The sequence below is a fragment of the Chenopodium quinoa genome, unplaced genomic scaffold, assembly GCF_001683475.1.
Source record: "Chenopodium quinoa cultivar QQ74 unplaced genomic scaffold, ASM168347v1, whole genome shotgun sequence".
NCBI lineage: Eukaryota > Viridiplantae > Streptophyta > Magnoliopsida > Caryophyllales > Amaranthaceae > Chenopodium > Chenopodium quinoa.
Genome location: NW_018744504.1, coordinates 16,050 through 41,217, shown reverse-complemented (window position 1 = coordinate 41,217; position 25,168 = coordinate 16,050). Strand labels below are relative to the sequence as shown.

General features: G+C 33.8%; 2 protein-coding genes across 2 annotated transcripts; both read left to right on the top strand.

Annotated features, from left to right (window-relative positions):
* Nucleotides 1–316: 316 nt before the first annotated feature.
* On the top strand, nt 317–3,256 carry LOC110698320 (protein ABHD17B-like). Its single transcript, XM_021875732.1, has 5 exons — nt 317–1,546; nt 1,660–1,696; nt 1,966–2,202; nt 2,309–2,356; nt 2,526–3,256. The coding sequence occupies exons 1-5, from the start codon at nt 1,242–1,244 to the stop codon at nt 2,781–2,783; spliced, it is 885 nt and encodes a 294-aa protein (XP_021731424.1). The 5' UTR covers nt 317–1,241; the 3' UTR covers nt 2,784–3,256.
* A 3,487-nt stretch (nt 3,257–6,743) lies between these two features.
* LOC110698319 (two-component response regulator ARR12-like) lies at nt 6,744–9,870 on the top strand. Its single transcript, XM_021875731.1, has 6 exons — nt 6,744–6,861; nt 7,433–7,585; nt 8,088–8,411; nt 8,669–8,745; nt 8,851–9,510; nt 9,808–9,870. Exons 1-6 carry the CDS (start codon nt 6,744–6,746, stop codon nt 9,868–9,870), a joined length of 1,395 nt encoding a protein of 464 aa, XP_021731423.1.
* The last annotated feature ends 15,298 nt before the right edge of the window (nt 9,871–25,168 follow it).

The following is a 25,168-nucleotide window of genomic DNA, read 5'->3' as shown; positions in this document are numbered from 1 at the left end:
TAATTTAGGAAGATAATTATCTCCTTTGACCATACAACAAATATATACTATATTTAACTCTTAAATTTGAGGATGATGCTCCTTTCTTTTGCTGGCCTGGACCGACTTTGTCTCCCTAGACAAAATGCTTTGATCAACAACAATAAGGCGGTCTAAATTGCATTTAAGGTCATTTGAAATCGGGTCAGGAACAATTTGGGTTGAATTTAGGTCGGGTCAATAACAAGTCGTGTTGATTTCGAGTCGGGTTAGTAACAGATCGGGTTGAATTTTTTGATCGGGTTAGTAATAGGCCAAGTCTGGTAAAATTCGGGTCGGGTCAATAAGAAGTCGGGTTGAATTTGGGTCAGGTCAATAACATGTCGAGTTGATTTCGGGTCAGGTTGGTAACAGGTCGGGTCGGGTTGAATTCAGGTCAGGCTAGTAACAAGTCGGGTTAAATTCGAATTTTGATGGGTTAAAATAGGTTTGGGTCAATTTCAGATCAAGTCGGGTTCGGTTTAGGTCAATAATTTACGGGTTACATTCAGGTCGGGTCATCTCCAGGTCAGTTCATGTTCGGGTTCGGGTCTCACATACTCCGGTCAACTTGGGCCTAGGGTTGGTTTCAGGTCGGGTTTGGGTCACCATTTTTTCAGATTCAGATGGGTCGGTTAATAATCGGGTTTGAGTCGTTATTTCGGGTCGGGTCAAGTTTTGATAGCTCTAAATGTATGAATGGACGTACAAGATTTATCGTGAATATATGAACGGTTGAAATTGAAAACAATAGTATTTGATTAATTGAACATTAAACACGTTGGTTGTTGATGATAAAAAAATAATAATAAAAACAAGTAAGCGTTGACTATTGGTCAAATATGATAAGTAGTAGAATTAGAATTGGCATGGATGGTTTGTTGTTATTTCCAAAAGTATTAAGGCCATGATATTCTATAAAAAACAAGGGGAGGACAAATTTAATTCCAACTCAACAACCCGGTTAGATCGGATACATTTTCTCCTCTCTTCTCTCTTCTCTCTTTTTTTTTTTAATTTTATTTTCTCATCTCTAAAAAATCCCAATTCAACTCACTTGTTTCCGGTTTCCCCAAATTTTATTTTACCCCCTGAAAATATGAGAATCGAAAGAGAGAGAAAGAGGGGGAGAAGATCCCAGAATAGATGAAAGGTAGATTGATAATTTTGATACGAATGAATGATTAATTTATGTTTATTGAATTGAATTTCGAAAGAAGAAAATGGGGAATGCGACATCAAATATAGCAGCAAAGTTCACATTCTTCCCGCCAGAACCATCAACATATGATGTGATAAAAAAAGAAGAAGAAGAAGGAAGGTGGGTTTTATCAGGAATAACATCTGATAAAAATGTAGATGTTCATTTGTTGGATACTAAGAGTGGTAATAAAATTGTGGCCACTTTCTGGAAACATCCTTTTGCGAGGTTCACCCTTTTGTATTCTCATGGCAATGCTGCTGATCTCGGTCAGTTGCAAGATCTCTTTATTGAGCTCAGGGCTCACCTTCGTATCAATATCATCAGGTTTTTTCCTTTTCTTTCTTTTTTTTTTTTTTTTTTTTTTATTTTTAAAATTATTTGTCAATAAATAATTGTTTTATTGATTACTATGTTTGAATTGTTGGTTTAATTTGCAGTTATGATTACGCAGGATACGGAGCTTCAACTGGCAAGGTAATTTAATCATGAATATGTTAGGGAGAAAATACAAGTTTATCATGATGATAAATATATTTTGATTATATAATGACATTTTCGTAAATAAATCAACAAAAAATTCCAGTCAGCATTACATTTTTGTAATAAATCAACATTTATGGGATCCGTGTATTAATAAAAAGTTACGAAAATGTCATTAGATTATCATCAAGATGAATGGGGCTCCCTCTAGGTGCGAGTAATTGTATCATAACTAATGTATGTATGTATATATGTTATGGCAGCCAAGCGAATATAACACATACTATGACATAGAAGCGGTTTACCATTGCTTAAAGAGAGAGTATAACATTAACCAGGAAGATTTGATTTTGTACGGCCAATCTGTTGGAAGTGGCCCCACATTACATTTAGCATCACGCATGACCAGGTTAAGGGGTGTTGTTCTTCATAGTGCTATACTTTCTGGTATGCGAGTCCTCTATCCTCTCAAGGTTACATTATGGTTCGACATTTTCAAAGTACGTACGTGTCCCTTATTTTCCAGACTTGTTCTTTTTTTTAATAAAAACATAATCAATGACTTGCTTCCTCATCGTATCTTTTATCTGTTTCATATTTTTGCAGAACATTGATAAAATCCGGCATGTCACCTGTCCTGTCCTTGTTATACATGTAAGCGCGCATCCATTGCCTTCATTTATTTCATCAACTTGCAAAAATCACTACTTAGTTACTTAGCTTCTTCATACTTTATAATGTTGTAGATTTCGATGGATATCAATTTTAATACAATTGGTAATATATATCGTAACTTGACTTTGATTGGTATACGTATATGCAGGGAACAAGTGATGAAATCGTAGACTTGTCGCATGGGAAGAGACTATGGGAACTATCAAAGGATAAGTATGAGCCACTATGGGTAAAGGGTGGGGGTCATTGTAATCTAGAGACTTACCCAGAATACATCAAGCATTTGCGGAAGTTCATTAATTCAATGGAGAAATTGGCCATCACTCAGCCACATAAACAGCTTACCGAGGCCCCAAGTATAATCGAATCCAAGCACTATCGATGTCTAGGATTCGGTAGGAGGTAGCTATGTTAAACTGAATTGGAGAAACATCCATTTTTGTTTGGAGTATTTATGTACCCCTGGTGTACAGTGCATGGCATGTTAATCGTCATCCTCCATCAAATTAAAAGATCTATCAATGAGGGGAATATAATATAATGTCTGTTGCGTGTATATGCTTTTAAGGTAACTCCATTATTACATATATATCAACCCTATGTGGAGGTTAGTTGATTCTTGCAATCATCATGTACTAGCTATCATTGAATCCCGATGCAGGTATTCATCATGTGTCATATAGTTAGGGTCAATGAGTGTATAATCATGTAGTTGGATGTGTAGATGTATTGATAGGATGAGCACAAGTTTGATGATTATCTTGTTTATATTATACTGCCGTTTGGTTGAGTAACATGAGTTTTTCGATTTCATATTTGGCCTTTATTCTATGTATTTTTTCCTTGTAACTTACAGTTAATTAATTTGGGCTAAATGTACTTTTAGATCCATGGCTTTCAACTGTGCATCGACTAAAAAGGTTTCTAAGTAGCTAGTCAATAGGTGTCAATTCAGATGTCTTGTTGGGGTTTGTTGAGGTTGAATTTGATCGGGTCTATTTTAAACTAGTTTTGCGCCCCGTGCGATGTCCGGGTTGTTTATACACTTTTAAGATAAAATTATATTATGATTCAATTTAATTGAAAATAGAATTCTAAATTAACTTTTTTTTTTTCCTACAAAGTTTATCTATATTTATCCAACGTGGTACGACACTTGGTGCGTGAAAAATTAAAACACTAAATGATGTTGTCTTGTGGCCTAATTATAAGTTTATTATTTGGTATTTTATCGAAAATAAAACTCTAAACTAACAATCTTATTCTAAACTAACTTTAATTTATATCTTATGAAGTCTATCCAAATATATCCAAGGTGGTGCAACACTTGGCGATTTTTATGTATGAAGTTTATTAACATCTATCTAAGGTGGTGTGACACTTGGCGAAAAGTTAGAATGTCAAGTGTCGCTATTTCGTGACCTGGCTAAAAGTTTAGTTTTATACTTCATCCGTTAACAATTATTTGCAACAAAGGGGGTGTTTGCGGACTCCTAGGTAAAATTTGTTTGAGAGTGTAAAGTGGAGAGAGAAAAAGTTGGGTGCAAAACTGCAAATATAATTTTATACTTATACTATCCCACTTTATGGAACCTAATATAATTTTATTTACTCCCTTTGTGTTTTTATTTTTTTTAGTGTTATAAATTGACTAAACACGCATGTCGAAAACACAACTTTGACCATTACTTTATCGTATTATATGTTAGTAACATTATAAGAAAATTAATATCATAAAAGTATACATCATTGCGATTCTAACAATGTATTACAATACGGAGTAACATTTTTTTCTATTTATTATGGCTTACGGAGTAGTAAAATAATTAAGTTAAAATCTGTGAATTGTGAAAACGAACACCGAAAAAAATACGAATGAGTGAGTAACAAATCTATTACTCAGTTACTCTCTATCTCTCTCCAGTCTCCTCTTTACTACGGAGTACATAACTATTTACATGCATGATCCTTATTTCTACAGTTTCCTTGACATGCGGAGCTATTGTAAATGTGTAAAAATCAGCAAAACGGAAGGAATACTTATTAATAAGGGTCATTAATGGAATATGTTCCTGATTTGTTTCATTTTTGTGTATTTGAATGCCATGAAACTAAGTATAACCAATTAATTTTACCAAATTAGACTTTATTACAGGTCTTAGATACTATCATACTAAGGCCCTTAAAAAAAATATTAAGTAAAAATAAGTTTATTTCAGTAAAATTCAGTTTTCTTAAAGAAGAATTATAATAGAAAATCAGTAAAAATAATTTCAGTTCAGCAAAAATAATTTCAGTTCAGTATAATTAATTTCAATTCGGTAAAAATAATTTAATTCAACAAATATAATTTTGTTTCGGTAAATATAATTTCAATTCAGCAAAAATAAGGTGAACTGAACGGGATCTAAGTGATTTACCTAAAAAGACATGTATAGTCATTTTTTTATGTTAATCACTCAGTATACGGATTCTACCAAGCTGAATATTTATTTACATCAATGGTATTATTATTTAAGTATGAATGCCCCAAAACTCAATATCGACAACTAATTAATTTTATGATTCGGAATTTATTACATGTCTTTTTAAGTAAATCACTTAGTATCTAGATTTTATTTGTCCAACTGAATTGAATATTTATATCAATGAGGATCACTAGCATTGAAGTATGGATTTAGGTCTTCTTCACTTTACCTTATTTTTACTGAATTAAAATTATTTTTATCGAACTTAAATATAGTATGATTTATTCATCTAATTTTCACCAATTTGAACTTATTTAGAACTTGTTAAAACTTATTTTAGTTGTAACTCAAACTTGGATGACCTTTTACAAAACTTATTTTTGCCTAAACTAAACTTATTTTTCTTGAACTGAACATATTTTAATTTAATTAAACTTATTAGGCCAAAAATAAGTGAAAATAAGGTGAATAAAACAGGCTCTTTAATTATTATTTTTTTTTTTGACGAAAAGCTAGAGAGGTATATTCATATATGTTGAACTAGAAATGTTAGTAATTAAACATAAATTGATTTTACTGAACTAAAATTACATTTGCTGAATTGAAATTATCTTTACTGAAAATTATCTTTTAAGGTAAAATGAATAGAACCTAACATGAACAATTGTTTTTTTTATACAAAGTTTAAGAGTTCAACAAAGATTTTAAGGCAAACTTGTAAACATAGATTCCTTCTGTTTTTCTTAATTCTACTCACCTTTTTTTTCATCCGTTTTTCTAAGTTTTATTCACTAGCTTAGACTTTTACTTTATTCTTTTAGGCTACCTTATATTTATTGTTTATCATATTCATATGCAATCTCATTTTGTGGTCCAATTATATAAAATAATTAATGTCCTTACTCTCTATTTCTCACATCTTTTAAGCAAAATAAAGGAGTCATGTATAGTCCATATGAGTAGAACTTTGAAAAACAAAGGGGGTATGTATGTATATTTTGTATCAATATTGAAAGGTGGAGAAAATTAACAATCAGTTATAATACACTAATTTGAGAATATTTCACTTAACGATACATTTAATCCAAGGTTGAATTTGTTAGATGTATACAAAGTACTTGATTTTCAACACAAGTGGCATATAAATAAGCCGATACACATTAAACAGGTTATCACAGCTAATATAAAATGGTTAGAAAACAATCTTTCTTATAATTATTTTTGTAAATCAATTTTTGTAACAGAAACATGAAAGAAAATCTTGGGAAAATGGAAAGAAATTAAGAAATATGTATAAAAGGAGAATATATATATATATATATATATATATATATATATATATATATATATATATATATATATATAACATTCCATAATAGCAGCTAGAGTATCCAAAAATAATAATTAGGATCATGCAATGAATTATTAAATGATAATAATGATAATAGTAATAAGCAAAATTAATATGATGATGATAATAATGTAAGATTAGTACGGAGTAGAAAGAAGTAGGAAAAGTGGAGTAAAAGAGGAGATTATTACCTTATAAATGGATTCGAACAGCTAAAGAGACAACAAACATTGAAACAGGAGCGAGATAAGTTACCTTGTTTGCACATTTGATAATCAATCGCTTCGCTTAAATTCCCTCGCTTTACCCTTTTGACTTTTTTACATTCAACAATTTTATCTAATCATTCATCATCAAGTTCCATGCACCACTAACTATTCATCCAATTAATTTTTATTATTTATAAATAATTCAATTAATGTAATTATTGGTCTTAAATCTACTATAATTACATATATATGCATTATATATACCAAACCCCTAAGGTTTATGTTGTACATACATATTATAGAATCCTATTCATCTGAATTCTTTTCAAAAACATAAAATGAACAGTTTAGTTGAAAATGAGCGATTTCCTATGGGACTCAGGGTTCTTGTTGTGGATGATGACACTACTTGTCTCAAGTTGATGGACAATCTCCTTAAAAAATGTCACTATCAAGGTTTGTTTTTCTTTGTTTTACTAATTTATTTCCATTTTCTCTTTCTTTTTTTATTTTTCATTTGCATTTTTTCTTTGTCTCAAAACCCCTTATTTAATTGTGTATTGTGCATACATTTTTCATCAATTGAAACTAATAGAGTACGTATATAAAACCTTTTTGGTTGAGGAGCTCTTTCTTTCAATTATAGGTAGAGGTGTCAAAAGAACACCCGACCCGACCCGATCCGAAAAATATCCAATTCAGATTTGGACTCAGTTGAACATAACAATTTAATATGACTTAACTTTAAAAATTGATCCAATCTGACTCGACCATAACAAACCCGATCTAATCATCCAAATTGACACCCCTAATAATATAATAATATGAGATATGCATACACCTTTTGCTACAATCTTAATTATTTATTAGTTTGTATATCCCAAAATAAACTTTTATAAACAAAAAACTATCTTCCACTACAATACATTAGAATTTAAGGTTTTTCTTTTACTTTTTCTTTTTCCTTGTTCATTCAAGTTCTAATTTATTTTATAATTTTATGTGTATATGTTTTCGTACTGGATAGTCACCACGACCAATCAAGCAAGGGAGGCGCTGAAGCTTTTGAAAGAAAACAATAACAAGTTTGATATAGTGATCACCGATGTTGAGATGCCGGATATTAATGGTTTCAAGCTCCTTCAGCTTGTGGGTCTGGAAATGAAGCTGCCTGTCATTAGTAAGCTCATCCTACAAATATCTACCTTAATAAATTAAGTTTTTCGAATCAATTTGATATCTTTCCGTTCCTGAAAAATGGTTAGGTTTACTATTTTGAGGTTTATTTCCCGTTAACAATCTTTCAGGAATGGAGGGGTATTAATTATAATATATTCCGTATATATATATTTATTTGGATGTTATGTCTATGAATCTAATAGATAAGGCACTACAATTAGTAATACTCGGTACAGAGTAATTTTTTTGGAGGATGCATGCCCCACTTTCTTATAGTGAAAAACAAATGGTATTTTCGTAATTAAACCAATAACTTTATTCAATTTTATTTAATTGTGGAGCCCATCATAATGAAAAGTTGTTAATTTATTCACGAAAATGCCAGAAACAAATTTCGTTTCTCAATACGAGAAAGAGAGAATTTCCCTTTATTCTGTTGAGTTCTAAACATTGTAAATGGCCTAGGGAGATTCTAATTTAAAGCTTTTTGGATCAACTGATAGTGCTATCAGCTTATAGCGATACAAAGCGAGTGATGCAAGGCGTTAAGAATGGTGCTTGCGACTATTTGGTGAAACCCGTGAGGATTCAAGAGCTCCAAAATATATGGCAGCATGTTGTGAGAAGGAACAATAAGCTTATTCCTCCACGAGGAGTGGCCAAAAGAGGAGAAGGCACTGAAGTAAGTTGTGGGGATGACATTAATGACGATGACGAGGACGAAATGGAAAATGAGGACCCATCAACCCAGAAAAAGCCTCGACTTTTCTGGTCGGTTGAGCTACATCAGAAGTTTGTCGATGCTGTCAACCAGTTAGGCCCTGATAGTAAGTAGATTGAAATGAGGATGTTCCACTTTCTCACGGTGATATGGCATCTTCGTAAATAAATTAACAATTTTATTCAATTGTGGAGCCCATAATAATGAAAAAGTTGTTGATTTATTCACGAAAATGCCTCATGAGAAACAAATTTCGTTTCTCACCATGAGAAACAGGGAATTCCCCGATCAAAATACTTGTTTAACTAATGTAGGATCTTGTTTAATTTGTTAATGCTTTCTTTTCTTTTTAATCTTTTGCAGAGGCCTTTCCTAAAAAGATTCTTGACCTAATGAACGTTGAAGGACTTACAAGAGAAAAGGTTGCAAGCCATTTACAGGTGTATATGAATCTTTTCTTTCTTTCACTCTATATGTTGATTAACAACTTAACATTTTAATAACCAACAATAATGCCTAATATTTATTTATTTATTTATTTTCAGAAATATAGGCTTTATCTTCGAAAGGTAAATTCTGGAATGAGTCTGCAGCCAGGAAGCAAGCTTGGCTCGATTGGGGCTGATCCTGAGGATGCACACATAGGGGGAGGATATGGAATATATCGCAGCCTTGCAGGAAACGGAAAATTTCCTAATATAACATCTATACCACAGCAAGCAGCAGGAGGAATGCTTGGTCGCTTCAACACTAATGATGGATTATTTAGTCTTAGAGCCCTCTCTTCTTCTCCAGTGATGAATTTTGGGAACATATCTAGTTTTCCTGCGAACCAAAATACTCTACTTTCTACAACAGTGCAAATGAATAATAAAGTTTCTCCAGCAACCGATGGAACCTCACTGCTACCATTAAACGCAAGAGATTTAGGCGGCGGCCACCAAATCTCAAATATTGGTGGCGTAGGAGTTGGGGGTGGCGCTAATCTGAAAGCGAGATGGGGGGCTACAATTGAGTGCCCTCAAAATCTCCTTTCAACTAGCGGCAACACTCATCAAAATCAGAGTATTCAAAATGACCCGCTTCAGTTTTGTAATGGAGTCTCGTCAAAAGGAAATGTGGTGGATGACCCAAAGCTATTTTGTGGTCGAGGGCAAAGTAGTTCTGAATCCTTAGAGGATGTCTTGGGGAGGTTTCTTAAACAGGTATTTACAATAGTAATTAATGGGAAATTTCCTGTTTCTCATGTTCAGAAACGAAATTTGATTATCAATATTTTCGTCAATAAATCAACAACTTTTTCATTTTTGTGGGTCCCACAATTGAATAAAGTTGTATAAAATTATTGGTTTATTTACGAAAATACAAATTTTATTTCTTACTATGAGAAACTGGGACGTCCCCATAATTGATTACGTAATTGATATCTATATTAGGGACATTATTCTTTTAAGTGGTCATCCTGTATTCATTGATGTACTCACGCAAGTGCGTTTGCGCAGGGAAGTGATGAAAATACAACCGTACGAGAAGACTTTGGCCTTGATCCCTTCCTCATGCAATAGTTGCATTCATTTATATATGTTGTAATTTACTTTACGCTAGAGAACACATTTTGTTAAAGTAATGTTTTTTTTAATTACAATATATGCTATGTTTATCTAATTTTATGTAGTAATTTATTTGGTGTTGTTAGATATCTACTCAAGTATCAACACTTGGTATTTGGTATACCGCTCTCATATCAATGACCCAAAGATCACTTATTCTCTAAAATCAATTTCTTTAAGCTTGCTCATTTCTCCCCTGATGATAAATGACCCAAAGATCACTGATAAATGTTCACATATCAAAGATTGATAAATAAAGTATATATTAGGGACTTTGGGTGCGGTGTATTCAATATTTTTTTATTCTCATTTAATTTTAATAATTATGCTTGTTTATTTATCTATTGAGTAAAAATAAAAATAAAAAATTGCGAGGAAGGAACTTTAACTAAATTTCGATCATTAACTTTATTTTAATTTATGGCCATTGACCATCACACGTTCAGCACAAAAATTACTTTTTTTTTTTTATTTTGTTCTCCAAAACAAGCCCTTCGAGACGGCAATTCCCACGTGATGATGCGACCCTAAGAATGCAAACTCAAAACTCTATTTTGTTTGTGTAAATAAATTTATGTCTCCTTTGGTGTGATCAATTTTGGAGCAACTCAAGAAGCTTCGTGTTTCTTATTCGTCTTTCGTTCTTTCCTTATTGAGGAAGCTTGCATGCATTTTAGGCCTTGAAAATGTGAACATTCCACTTTTTTTATTCATATTCGCAGTAATCACAACAATTTTCTTTTATGTGAATTTTATTATAACTACAACCCTTTTCTATTTGGTAAGCATCCACTATTATTTTATTTCATACTTCCTTATTTTTTTTAGTTGACACCTTTCTATTATCACGCTTAGAGCTGTCAATTCGGGTAAACGGGTCAGGTTTGGGTCGGGTAAGAGTGGGTCGGATCAACTCGGGTCAGGTCAATTCAGATTAATTCCATAACCTATGCGGGTCGGGTTTGAGTTGGGTCATACTTGAGTCGGGGCACGTCGGATCATACTTTTATCGGATTAGGTCGGGTTAATAACAGGTCGGGTGAACAATAGGTCGGGTTTTCACGGGTTAAAACAGGTTAGGGTAATTCTCGGGTTCAATTCATGTCAATAATTTGCGGGTTAGAATCAGGTCGGATCATTCTCGGGTTTGAGTCAGGTTCGCTTCAAGTCAATAATTTGCGGATTATAACCAGATTGGGTCATTTCTAAGTCGAGTCATTCTCTGATTCAAATCGGGTTATATTCAAGTCAATAATTTGCAGGTTACAATCAGGTTAGGTCAAGTCAGGTCATATTCGGGTTCAACTAACTATAAATAGATAGTTATCATTTTTATCAATCTAATAATTTCCTTTGACTATAATATATATGGCAATAGACTTGGGAGTTATATTCTATAATTTAGGAAGATAATTATCTCTTTTGACCTACAACAAATATATTATATTTAACTCTTAAATTTGAGGATGATGCTCCTTTCTTTTGCTGGCATGGATCGACTTAGTCTCCCTAGACAAAATGCTTTGATCAACCATGATAAGGTGGTCTAAATTGCATTTAAGATGATTTGAAATCGAGTCAGGAAAAATTTGGGTTGAATTTATGTCGAGTCAATATCAAGTCGTGTTAATTTCGAATCGGGTTAGTAACAGATCGGGTTGAATTTCTGGGTTGGGTAAGTAATAGGTATGGTAAAATTCGGGTCAGTTCAATAACAAGTCGGGTTGAATTTGGGTAGGATCAATAACAAGTCGGTTTGATTTTGAGTCGAGTTTGTAACAGGTTGGGTTAATTTTGAGTCGGGTTAGGAACGGGTCAAGTTAGTTGAATTCAGGTCAGGTAATTAACAAGTCGGGTTAATTTCGCGTTTTGACGGGTTAAAAGGGTTTGGGTCAAATTCGGTTCAAGTCGAGTTCGGTGCAAATTAATTAAATTGGCCGTTGTAAACCGGTAAATCGGTGCAAGTTGTAAACCAATAAATTGGTCGTTTAAAAGCAAATTGAATGGTTCCACACACCTAATTGGACTCTCGGAGGGTTTTAGGGACCATGGTAAACATTTGGCAATTTTTATTTTCGGGCGAAAAAAAGTCAAAAAATTCCAAAATTAAAGGCTATATCCACGTTTTTTGAGATATTTTGGAGGTTTCAGGGCTCAGTGTCGAAAAGTCTTGAAATTCTATGGGATACATCTCGTGGTCATATAATGCCGTTTGGAACCATATATGATCATTATTTGTTGTCATAAATGTTCGTGGTAGGCTTGAATTAATGAAATCGGTGCAAGTTGTAAACTGGTAAATTGGTCGTTTAAAGGCAAATTGGATGGTTCCATGCACCCAATTGGACTCCCGGAGAGTATTAGGGATCATGGTAAATATTTCGGCAATTTTTATTTCCGGGCGAAAAAAAAAAGTAAAAAATTTCAAAACTGAAGGCTAATATATCCACGCTTTTTTAGAAATTTTGGAGGTTTCTGGGCCCAGTGTAAAAAAGTATTAATATTTTAGGGGATACATCTCGAGGTCATATAAATGTCGTTTGGAACCATATATGATCATTATATGTTGTCATAAATGTTTGTAGTAGGCTTGAGTTAATGAAATCCATGCAAGTTGTAAACCGATAATTAAATTGGTCGTTTAGAGGCAAATTGGATGGTTCCACCAACCCGATTGGACTCCCGGAGAGTATTAGGGATCATGCTAAAAATTTCGACAATTTTTATTTCCGGGCGAAAAAAGTCAAAACATTCCATAAATGATCATTATTTTTGTCATAAATCTTCGTGGTAGGCTTGAATTAATGAAATCGGTGCAAGTTGTAAACCAGTAAATTGGTCGTTTAAAGGCAAATTAGATGGTTCCACCCACCCAATTGGACTCCTGGATCGTATTAGGGACTATGGTAAACATTTCGGAAATTTTTATTTACAGGCTAAAAAATGTAAAAAAATAAAATAAAAAAATAAAACCAAAATTTAAGGCTAATATCCATGCTTTTAGAGAAATTTTGGAGGTTTGATATCGAAAATCCTTGATATTTTAGGGGATACATATTTGGGTCATATAATGTCGTTTGGAATCATATATGATCATTATATGTTGTCTTAAATGTTCGTAGTTGGATTGAGTTAATGAAATTGGTGCAAGTTGTAAACCGGTAAATTGGTCGTTTAAAGGCAAATTGGATGGTTTGACCCAGCCAATTAGACTCTCGGAGGGTATTAGGGACCATGGTAAATATTTTGGCAATTTTTATTTCCATGCAAAAAAAAGTCAAAAAAATTCCAAAATTGGAGACTAATATCCAAGCATTTTGCGAAATTTTGAATGTTTCGGGACTCAGTGTTGAAAAGTCTTGAAATTCCAGGGAATACATCTTGGTGTCATATAATGTTGTTTGGAACCATATATGATTATTATATGTTATATGTTCTCATAAATGTTCGTAGTAGGCTTGATTTAATGAAATCGGTGCAAATTAATTGTAAATCGGTAATTTGTCGTTTAAAGGCAAATTGGATGGTTCCACCTACCCAATGGGAATCCCAAAGTGTATTAAGGATCATGGTAAATATTTCGTCAATTTATAATTCCGGGCGAAAAAAATTTAAAAAAATTCCAAAATTGAAGGATAATATCCATGCTTTTAGAGAAATTTTGGAAGTTTCGGTGCCCGTTGTAAAAAAAAACCTTAAGATTTTAGGGGATACATCTCAGGGTCACATAATACCGTTTGGAATCATATATGAGAATTATATGTTGTCAGAAATGTTCATGGTAGGCTTGAATTAATAAAATCGATGCAAGTTGTAAATCGGTAAATTTGTCGTTTAAAGGCAAATTGGATGGTTCCACCTACCGAATTAGACTTTGGGATGGTATTATAGACCATGGTAAAAATTTCGGCAATTTTTAAATCCGGGCGAAGAAAAGTAAAAAAATAAAAAAATTGAAGGTCAATATCCACGCTTTTTGAGAAATTTGGAGTCTTCAGGACCCGGTGTCTAAAAGTCTTGAAATTTTATGGAATACTTCTCGGGGTCGTATAATATCGTTTGGAACCACATACGATCTTTATTTGTTGTCATAAATGTTCGTGGTAGGCTTAAGTTAATGAAATCGGTACAAGTTGCTAACCGGTAAATTGGTCGTTTAAAGGAATATTTGGATTCTCAGAGGGTATTAGAGACCATGGTAAATATTTCGGTAATCTTTATTTACGGGCGAAAAAAGTTAGAAAATTCCAAAATTGAAGGCTAATACCCACGTTTTTTGAGAAATTTTGGAGGTTTTGGGACCCGGTTTCGAAAGGCTTGAGATTTTAGAAAATACATCTCAGGGTCATATAATGCCTTTTGGAACCATATATGATCATTATATGTTGTCATAAATGTTCGTGGTAGGCTTGAATTTTTGAAATCGGTGCAAGTTATAAATCGGTAAATTAGCCGTTTAAAAGCAAATTGGATGGTCTCACCCACCCAATTGGACTCCTAGAGGGTATTAGGGACCGTGGTAAACATTTCAGCAATTTTTATTTCCAAGCGAAAAAAGTGAAAAAAATTCAAAAATTGAAGGCTAATATCCACGCTTTTTGAGAAATTTTGAAGGTTTTGGGGCTCGATGTCAAAAAGGTTTGAGATTTTAGTAGATACATCTAGCTTGGAGTCATATAATGACGTTTGGAACCATATATGATCATTATATGTTGTCATAAATGTTTATGGTTTGCTTGAATTAATGAAATCGGTGCAAGTTGTAAATTAGTAAATTGATCGTATAAAGGAAAATTGGATGGTTCCACTCAACCAATTGGACTCCCAGAGGATATTAGGGACCCTGGTAAACATATTGGCAATTTTTAATTTTGGGAAAAAAAAAAGTTAAAATTCCTAAATTGAAGGCTAATATACACACTTTTTGAGAAATATTGGAGGTTTTGGGACCCGGTGTCGAAAAGTTTTGAAATTCTAGGGGATATATCTCGGGGTCATATAATGCTGTTTGTAACCATTTATGATCATTTTTTTTATATAAATGCTCAATATATGCTTGAGTTAATGAAATTTATGCAAGTTGTAAACCGGTAAATTAGTCGTTTAAAGGCAAATTGGATGGTTCAACCCACCCTATTGGATTCCGGAGGTTATTATTAGGGACAATGGGAAACATTTTGGCAAATTTTATTTCCAGTCGAAAAAAGTAAAAATATTCCAAAATGAAATCCACGCTTCTTGAGAAATTTTGGATGTTTCAAGGCCCATTGTCTAAAAAATTTGAGATTTCATGGGATACATCTCGGAGTCATATAATGCCGTTTGGAACCATATACGATCATTATATGCTGTCATAAATGTTCGTGGTAGGCTTAAGTTAATTAAATCGGTGCAAGTTGTAAACCGGTAAATTGGTCGTTTAAAGTCAAATAGGATGGTTCCACCCACCCAATTGGTCTCCTAGCGAGAATTAGGGATCATGGTAAACTTTTCGGCAATTTTTTTTCCGAGCGAAAAAAAAGTAAAAAAAAAAAACAAAATTGAAGGCTAATATCCATGTTTTTTGAGAAATTTCGAAGGTTTTGGGGCTGGTGTCGAAAAGAAATGAGATTTTAGGGGATACATCTCGAGGTTATATAATTTCGTTTGAAACCATAAATGATCATTATAGGTTGTCATAAATGTTCGTGATAGGCTTGAGTTAATGAAATCGCTGCAAGTTGTAAACCGGTAAATAAGTCATTTAATGGCAAATTGGATGGTTCCACCCACCCAACTGGACTCCCGAAGGATGTCAAGGACCCATGGTAAACATTTTGGCAAGTTTTCTTTCCGGGCAAAAAAAGTCAAAAAAATCCAAAATTGAAATCTCAGCTTTTTGAGAAATTTGGGATGTTTCGAGGCCCAGTATCGAAAAGTTTTGAGATTTAACGAGATACATCTCGGGGTCACACTACTAGAAAATAAGCCATTTTCGACGGAATTTTTCCGTTGGAAACACCCTTAAATCCGTCGGAAAAGCCCTTTCCGACGGAATTCCGTCGTAACTGGTTGTCGGAAAACCCTTTGTAGGAAAAACGGCATATTCCGATGGAATTTCCGTCGGAAAATTTTTTACGACGGAATTCCGTTGTCGGAACAGATCTTCTGGCTCCAGCAAAAACCGTCGCAACTTTCCGACGAAATCGTCTCCGTCGAAAAGTTGCGACGGAATTTCCGTCGGAAAGTATTTCAATTAAAATAAAAAAAACACGTCGCACCACCCAAGGGCACGACGTGTCACCACCCTAGCCCCAACAGCAGACCACCACCGCCACTATCCCCACATCACCCACAACCAACCTCTACCCTCACCCACCGCCACTCTAGCTCAGATCTAAACTATACCATCTTTACCCGAACCAGATCCACCCACCATAACCCGAACCAGACCCACCCATTAACCCGAACCAAACCACCCACTAACTCGAAACGACCATTTTCACCACCCTAACCCATCTAAATCAACATCTACCACCAAGACAAACCCAGATCTACAACCCTAATACTACCAACACCCATCCAAAAACCACCACCACCGCCAAAAACCAGAATCACAACAAAAAAAAACAAAATCTAAAACAAGAAAACATACCTTAACAACCAAAGCTTCGAATTTCCACCCGAATTTGGTTTAATACGGCTAAATTCGACCCTGAAACCTCAAGATCTTTAGATTTCATGGTCGAATTTGGCCATATAAACCATTAATATGTATGAAATAGAAAGAGAACCATTGGCGACCGTGAGAACCCTTATCTTGAGAAAATAGTTCAGTTCGAATTGAGAAAGAGAATGAGGAAAGAAGAGGAGGAGAAAATACAAAAGTTAAGGGGAGAGAGGAGACCGTGAGATAAGAGAAAGTGGAGGGAGAAGGAGACCGAGGAGGGAGGAGGGAGGAGGAGTTGAGAGAGAAAGAGAAGACAGGGGAAGATCGAGAAATTGAAGAGTAAGAGAGGAGAGAGCAGGGGAAGCGAGAAACTGAATGAAAAGGGGGAGGAGTTGCGGCTCAATGAAATAAATGAGGGTTGAATGTTAAGGTTTCGGTGTATTTAAAAAAAGAAAAAAAAAATCCGACGGATTTTAATTCCGTCAAAAAGTTTAATTTCTGACGGAATTTTCTGTCGAAAAGCCCATATATTCCGACGGATTTTTTTTCCGTCGTAAATCTCTATTTTTGCGACAGATTTACGTGTCCGTCGGAAATAGGCCTATTTCTAGTAGTGTCATATAATGTTGTTTGTAACCATATATGATCACTATATGTTGTCATAAAAGTTCGTAGTAGTCTTGAGTTAATTTAATCGGTGCTAGTTGTAAACCGGTAAATGGGTCGTTTAAAGGCAAATAGGATGGTTCCACCCACTCAATTGGACTTCCGGATCGTATTAGAGACCATGGTAAAAAAAATTTGACAATTTTTATTTACAAGCGAAAAAAAAGTAAAATAAAATAAAATTTAAGGCTAATATCCACGTTTTTTGAGAAATTTTGGAGGTTTCGAGGCCCCGTAATTGAAAATCCTTGAGATTTTAGGGGATACATCTCGGGGTAATATAATGAAGTTTGGAACCATATATGATCATTATATGTTGTCATAAATGTTTGTGGTAGGCTTGAGTTAATGAAATCGGCGCAGGTTGTAAAAAGGTAAATTGGCCGTTTATAGGAAAATTGGATGGTTCCACCCACCCAATTGGACTCCCAGAGGATATTAGAGACCATGGTAAGCATTTTGGTAATTTTTAATTTCGGGAGAAAAAAAGTCAAAAAATTCTAAAATTGAAGGCTATATCCACGCTTTTTGAGAATTTTTGGAGTGTTCGGGCCCGGTGCGAAAAGTCTTGAAATTCTAGGGAATACATTTTGTAGTCATATAATGTCGTTTGGAACCAAATATAACCATTAGTTGTTGTCATAAATGTTCGTGGTAGGCTTGAATTAATGAAATCGGTGTAAGATGTAAATCGGTAAATTGGTCGTTTAAAGGAAAATTGGATGGTTCCACCCACCCAATTAAACACCTAGAGGGTATTTGGGACCATGGTAAACACTACGACAATTTTTATATCCGGGCAAAAAAAAGTCAAAAAATTCCAAAATTGAAGGCTAATATCCATGCTTTTTGAGAGATTTCGAATGTTTCGGGGCCCGGTGTCGAAAAGCATTGAGATTTTAGGGGATACATCTCGGGGTCATATAATGTCGTTCTGATCCATATATGATAATTATATGTTGTCATAAATGTTCGTGGTAAGCTTGAGTTAATGAAATCGGTGCAAGTAGTAAACCGGTAAATTGGTTTTTTAAAGACAAATTGGATGGTTCTACCCAGCCAATTGGACTCCCGGAGGGTATTAGGGACCATGGTAAAGATTTTGGCAATTTTTAATTCCAAGTCAAAAAGAGTCATAAAATTCCTAAATTGAAGGCTAATATCCACGGTTTTTGAGAAATTTTGGAGGTTTCGGGTAGAGCTGTCAAGTCGGGTAAACGAGTTGGGTTTGGGTTGGTAAGAGTGGGTCAGGTCAACTCGGATCGGGTCAATTCAGATTAATTCCATAACCTATGCAGACCGGGTTTGGGTTGGGTCATGCTTGAGTCGGGTCACGTCGTGTCATATTTCTTATCGGGTTTGGGTCGGGTTTAGATCGGGTTATTAACAGGTCGGGTTACATTCTGGTCGGGTGAATAATAGGTCGGGTTTAATTCGGGTTTTCAAGGGTTAGGGTAATTCTTGGGTTCGAGTCAGGTTTGGTTCAAGTCAATAATTTGCGTGTGAGAATCAAGTTGGGTCATTCTCGGGTTTGAGTCGGGTTCGTTTCAAGTCAATAATTTGCAGGTTATAATTAGGTCAGGTCATTTTCAAGTCGGGTCATTCTCGGGTTCAAGTCGGGCTCGGTTCAAGTCAATAATTTTCCGGTTATAATCAGGTTGGTTCATTTCCAATTCGGGTCATTCTCGAAGTCAAGTCGGGTTATGTTCAAGTCAATAATTTGCAGGTTACAATCAGGTCGGGTCATTTCCAAGTCAGGTCATATTCGGTTTCAACTAACTACAAATAGATCATTATCATTTTTATCAAGCTAATTATTTCCTTTGACTATAATATATATGGCAATATACTAGGGAACTATAGTTTATAGTTTAGGAAGATAATTATCTCCTTTGACCATACAACAAATATATACTATATTTAACTCTTAAATTTGAGGATGATGCTCCTTTCTTTTGCTGGCCTGGACCGACTTTGTCTCCCTAGACAAAATGATTTGATCAACAATAATAAGGTGGTATAAATTGCATTTAAGGTGATATGAAATCGGGTCAGGATTGATTTGGATTGAATTTAGGCCGGGTTAATAACAAATCGTGTTGATTTCGAGTCGGTTTAGTAACAGATCGGGTTGAATTTTTGGGTCGGGTTAGTAATAGGTCTGGTAAAATTCGGGTAGAGTAAATAACAAGTCAGGTTGAATTTGGGTCAGGTCAATTACAAGTCGGGTTGATTTCGGGTCGGGTTTGTAACAGGTTGGGTAAAATTCGGGTCGGGTTAGGAACGGGTCAGATTGAATTCAAGTCAGGTTAGTAACAAGTCAGGTTAAATTTGGGTTTTGACGGGTTTGGGTCAATTTTGGTTCAAGTCGGGTTCGGTTCAGGTCAATAATTTACGGGTTAAATTCGAGTCGGGTCATATCCAGGTCAATTCATGTTCAGGTTCGGGTCTCACATACTTGGGTCAACTCGGGTCTTGGGTTGTTTTCAAGTTGGGTCAGGTCGGGTTTAGGTCACCATTTTTTCAGGTTCAGATGAGTCGATTAATAATCGGGTCTGAGTCGGTATTTCGGGTCGGGTCGGGTCAACTTTTGACAGCTTTAGTCACGCTTACTAAGGCATGTTTTCAAAATGATTAATAACTCTAACATTGTAAAATCATAAAAAGTAAATATTAACATACTATACATTATTAAAACGATTCAAACAAGATCCCACATGAATATTTTTTATTATATCTAAAAAATTTCTAAAAATAGAGGGAGAAGTATATGCCTTCCAACTATGCTTCATATTAGTATTTATAATTTTTCTAAAATTATGTATCATGTCTCTTATTGCAATTGTAACGAAGTGGAGGGATTAATAACTAGCCATAAGTTGTGCAATGCACGATTTTATTAAATTTTAAAACAAATTATAAAGAATAAATGTGAATTTCACATGGTGAAATGCTAAACGATGTCCTTATTTTATCGGATAACGCCCGCATTTTAAAATGAATGAATAAATCTACCCTTTCATATGCTCTATGACTTTCACCTTATAACTTAAGCATTTGCTCTCCTCCTAACAAATTAAACCACCACCGACCACCACCAATTAAGGGACATTCAATTCACCGGAGAAATTGTGGTGATATATTTTTTTTTCAACAAAGCCATAATTAGTACTTTCTCTATTTCATAATATTAGTTCCCTATAGAATCAATTACATAAAATAAGAAAAGAAGAATATTTTAAATCTAACATTAAAGTACAAAATAATTCAAAATTAGTTTACCTTATTAGTTTTCTGTTTTTTGGTTTTTTATTTTGTAAAATCATATGATATATTTCATATAATGAATCAAAAATTAGTCAAATTTATTAAAATCATGATAATTTTGAAAACTGACAACAGAAAAGTGAAAACACCTTTTTCTTGTTTCCTGTTTTTGGTTTTCAAAAAAATTGAAAACTAAAAATAAATAACAATTTCAAACAAGCCCTACGTTATTTGATTTTTTTTAATGGGAAAGCATAAGTCATAATGCATAATTAAAGGTAGAGAATTCCTTATTACTTAGAGTCATGTCATCAATTATCAACCAATTAATTACAAAAAAATCAAGTTAAAAATAAAACATATTTAACATGGGTAGATCTTTTTCAAAATAAATATGAGACTAATATTATGAAACGGATGGGAAAAATAATTGAGGGAAATTACTAATATGACTTTTAAGAGTATAAACAATATAATTTGTTGATGGGGGACAATTAGGAAATAAATAGATGATACAAAGTATATTTGTAAATTAGATAGGAGCATTGGCGTTGATTGAATACTCCATAGTCCGTACCTATAGAAGGTGTTTATTTGGAGGGATAAAAAGAGGAAGATATGGATAAGACGAAGGAGATTTAAATATTCTTTTGTTTGTTTAGGGGGTGGGGATAATTATGGAAGTGGGAATAGGGATAAAAATGCAAGTTATCCCTCCAAAATAATAACTTAAGGGAGGTGGTATAAGGGATGAGGATAAAATTAACAAGCCAATATACATTTTTACTCTTACACTGTGTTTGGATGAAAAAAAGGGGGAAGGAAAAGAAGAGGGGGGGGGGGGGAGGAAGAATGTTGAATTTTCCTTCCAAATCTCTCCATTGTTGGAGGGATCAATTTTCTACTTAATCCCTTCACTTTGTAACACCCCAATAATTCTCTCTTAAAACCTGTAAATACCCTGAACAAAATCCAAGAGAATTACTGGCATGCTACCGCCACATGTTCAAACGTTAAGGCTTTTTCAGAAAATAGCAGTGGAAAACTAAATCAGGTATATATAAGTTTCAAAACCAACGACCAAAACCAAATTAAATCTTACATCTTGGAACCCTTATGGCCCTTATTCAAAACCCCACAAAAGTAGTAAATAAATAAAACCATAGTTTAAATAAATTCAAACTTATAAAAAGAAATAAACTGCTAATAATAACCAACTCTCTACTCAAAATCCCACAACCTTGATGCGAATGTTGCGTATGTAAGAACCTGTGGTTAATCTGCTTCCCAATATTAAAAGTGTAAAAATTTGATCGTCACAGGGTCATTGAAAAGCGAAGGCCATGACCAAAGAAAGACACACACAAAAGCACGCAATCAGCAAAGCTGAGTACATACAAGCTGCGAAACAAATAAGAAATCCATAACATGCTACTAATAATCAATCATCATGCATCATTAAATTATAAACTCAACACACGACTCAACTATTTATATTACTAAGACTCCATTAATTAATAATAGGTAAATCATTATTTTTATTCATTAGTTTACGCAATAGAAAAGGTTGTCCAACCCATGCTCCATTTGGAACATCAATAAAAGAAAAACCCCATGCCTCCTTTCGGAAACATCAATAAACATTCAACGACCACGGGCGCGACTCCGTGACCGTAGTTAGTATGAGATCTCACCTAACTCCTAGTTTTAAAAAATAATATTTGAAATAGGAGACTCGTAGATCAGACGACCTCGATAAAAGTACACGGCTAATACCCCGTGTACCCCAACCCCTGATTGTCATTACTCCAGAAGTGCACCAATCCAGAGTTTTATTGCTCATCCATCTTGTACTTTACGTGATTTACAGGTTTAGACTTGGTGATGACTCATATGCAAACAATACAATCAATCCAATATCAGTTCAATCAAGTAAAACAAATTTCCAATTTCAATTTTTGATTTATTAGTGACAAGCAACATTTATTATTTATTCCTTTAACTACCTCGGTGTATAAACACCTTGAGTGCACAAGGCACCCCAAAACCTTAACCTCGTCTTATAAGACTTGAATTCTTCTGTTACTCATCCTATCTCAATAATCATGAATGAGTAATAAATAAATCATTCCACAAATCACATACCTTTGCCTCTAAGCGCACCTTACATAATTAGAGCACAAATAATTCTTGCAATATAAAATAGTGCACGTCATACGAAATTCACAATGTATAACCAAACAATTTAACTCAGTCTTCTCTATACATGATACTAGGTTCTCGTTACGTTCCTAAACATGCTTCTAAAGGCAAGGTTTCGTAACTCATACGTACCTTGAATAAACGAATTGGTATGCCACTTTACTATCTAGAAATCACCTTCAATAAATTCCTCTCCTAAACCAAACAATAACATCTCAATCAATACCCAATCAATCAAATTTACAGCAATACAAACTTACTTTAAAACCTTCAAAATCTAAATCAAACAACACTTTAAAACCTTCCCTTTAGTTAAAATTAAAGGTTTATATATAGTTCTTTAAATTTTCTTCATAAAAACCTTAAAATACACTCTTACACATGAAATTACAACAAGTTTAAAGTTTAATAAAAAAAAGTGAAAATTATTTAAAAACCCCTAATAATCTCCCTTTTTAATAGGTGATTAAACCCTCTTTATAAAACATCAAAAGTAGTACTTAGAAACTATTTCCAGCACTTAAAACTTCAATAAAACATATATTTATTCTTAATTAACTTTAAACATAATTAATTTTATTAATCAAACTCAAGGATAATATTTTAAATATAAAAAAAACTTCGTTAAAATAAAAAAACTGCCCGAAAATCATATTTAGAAGTTGAATTTGGCCACAAGAGGGTAGTGATCACTACTAAAGTAGTGAATCTTTCTTAAAACGTTGTTTCCACATGAAAAACACTACTTTTCATCAAAATCGGATGAGTTCAGTACCTGATCGGGATTAAAACGGGATTAATATTAACGAACGGAAATCTTAAAATTAAAACACGAATTTAAGTGTTCAAATAATCTGAAATTAAGTTAAACTAATTAGTAGTTATAATCACTAAAATTTCAAAACATCATTACTATAAAAGCCCTAAATCAATTGTTCATAAAAACCCTAAAATCATGATTTTCAATAATTAAAAACCCTAGGTTATAAAATTTACAAAATCTGAAAATTATGACCATTTATAAAATCTGAAATTACAAAGTTTAATCATCAAAATACAATTTGAGACTAATTAAATTAATTTCAAACAATAAAATCAAAACCCATAAATCAATAATTATAATTACACAAATTAATAAAACAAAGGAGAAAATAAGACTAACTTTTTTGTGTGGAAAAATTTTGGGGATTAATGGGGTATTTATAGGGGAGAATATTGTAGGGTAAGTAAGAAGATTGGGCCTCATAAAATTAATGGGCCAATTAGGTAAATGAAATGGACTAAGCTTTAGTTGTATTGAAATAAATTATAGAATGAAGGTTCATAAAATAATTTGTACCAAAATAATTTTTGACCCAAATTAATAATTTGAAATTAAATTACCGAAAAATACAAAACAATATTATAAATTAAATTAAATTTCATTTATAACATATTTAAAAACAGCTCGTCTTGTGTGAGGCTGGCCACATCGTGTGATCACTTAAAGTAACTCCTATAACATTGATCAAGTAACTCCTATAATACCAATCTAGTAACCCTATAACACTGACCGAGTAACTCTATAACAATGATGAAGTAACCTCTTTAACACTGATCAAGTAACCCCCATTACACTAGCAAAGTAATCCTTATAGTGGCTGGCCACACGATGTGGCCAGCCACATATAAGACTTTGTGATTTAAAAATACGGGGGATTACAATTTCTCTCCCCTTCAATTCCTTTCCTTCCTCATTTGTTATCCAAATGAAAGATATTCCATCTCTCCATTTTCCTTTCCTTCCCTTCCTTTCCCTTCATTTCCTTCAATCTAAACACACCCTTAATGAAAGAAAGGAGGACGAAAGAGGAGAAATATGAATAAGAGTATGTTCTCATACGTTTATTTTCAGTTCAGTTCAGTTCATCTCAGCTCAGCTCATCTTAGCTCAGCTCAGTTCAATTCAGCTCCTAATTTCTTTTCTTTTTTTATAAAATATTCATTTCAGTTCAGCTTAGTTGAGTTCAGTTTAATTTATGAGAACAGGCCCTAAGGATAGTTAAATAAATGTCTTCCTTATCCCTATATAATTCTCAATTTGAACCAAACAAAGGATAACATCATTTATCCTTATTTCACTTACTATTTCCAATTCTTGTCTCACACTTTTATTCTCCTTATTTCTATCCCTTGTACCAAACAGCCCGATAAGGCTATGTGGAGTTGGGATATTGTGATTTGTGGAACATAAATGAGAGCCGACGTGAAGCAGTGTGAGAAGAAAGGAATTGAATACTTCGTAATTTGAAATAGAAGACATGATTAAGTGAGAAACAAGGGGCTGGTGTAATGTAAAACAGGAGGAGGACAAAGAAAACAACGCGGGGTTGGGGGTGTGGTCCCTGAAATAGAAAAGCCTAGAAAAAAATATCCATATGTAAGGTGGGAAGTTAGCCACGTACGTAATACTATCGTTATCAAAACTCA

What these genes read in the sequence shown, in the direction of transcription:
- LOC110698320 (XM_021875732.1), top strand. Translation starts at nt 1,242, where the DNA reads ATGGGGAATGCGACATCAAATATAGCAGCAAAGTTCACATTCTTCCCG. An exon ending in CTTCGTATCAATATCATCAG is followed by an intron (nt 1,547 to 1,659) that starts GTTTTTTCCTTT and finishes TTTAATTTGCAG; the next exon opens with TTATGATTACGCAGGATACG. An exon ending in TATGGTTCGACATTTTCAAA is followed by an intron (nt 2,203 to 2,308) that starts GTACGTACGTGT and finishes ATATTTTTGCAG; the next exon opens with AACATTGATAAAATCCGGCA.
- LOC110698319 (XM_021875731.1), top strand. Translation starts at nt 6,744, where the DNA reads ATGAACAGTTTAGTTGAAAATGAGCGATTTCCTATGGGACTCAGGGTT. An exon ending in TAAAAAATGTCACTATCAAG is followed by an intron (nt 6,862 to 7,432) that starts GTTTGTTTTTCT and finishes CGTACTGGATAG; the next exon opens with TCACCACGACCAATCAAGCA. An exon ending in AGGTTGCAAGCCATTTACAG is followed by an intron (nt 8,746 to 8,850) that starts GTGTATATGAAT and finishes ATTTATTTTCAG; the next exon opens with AAATATAGGCTTTATCTTCG.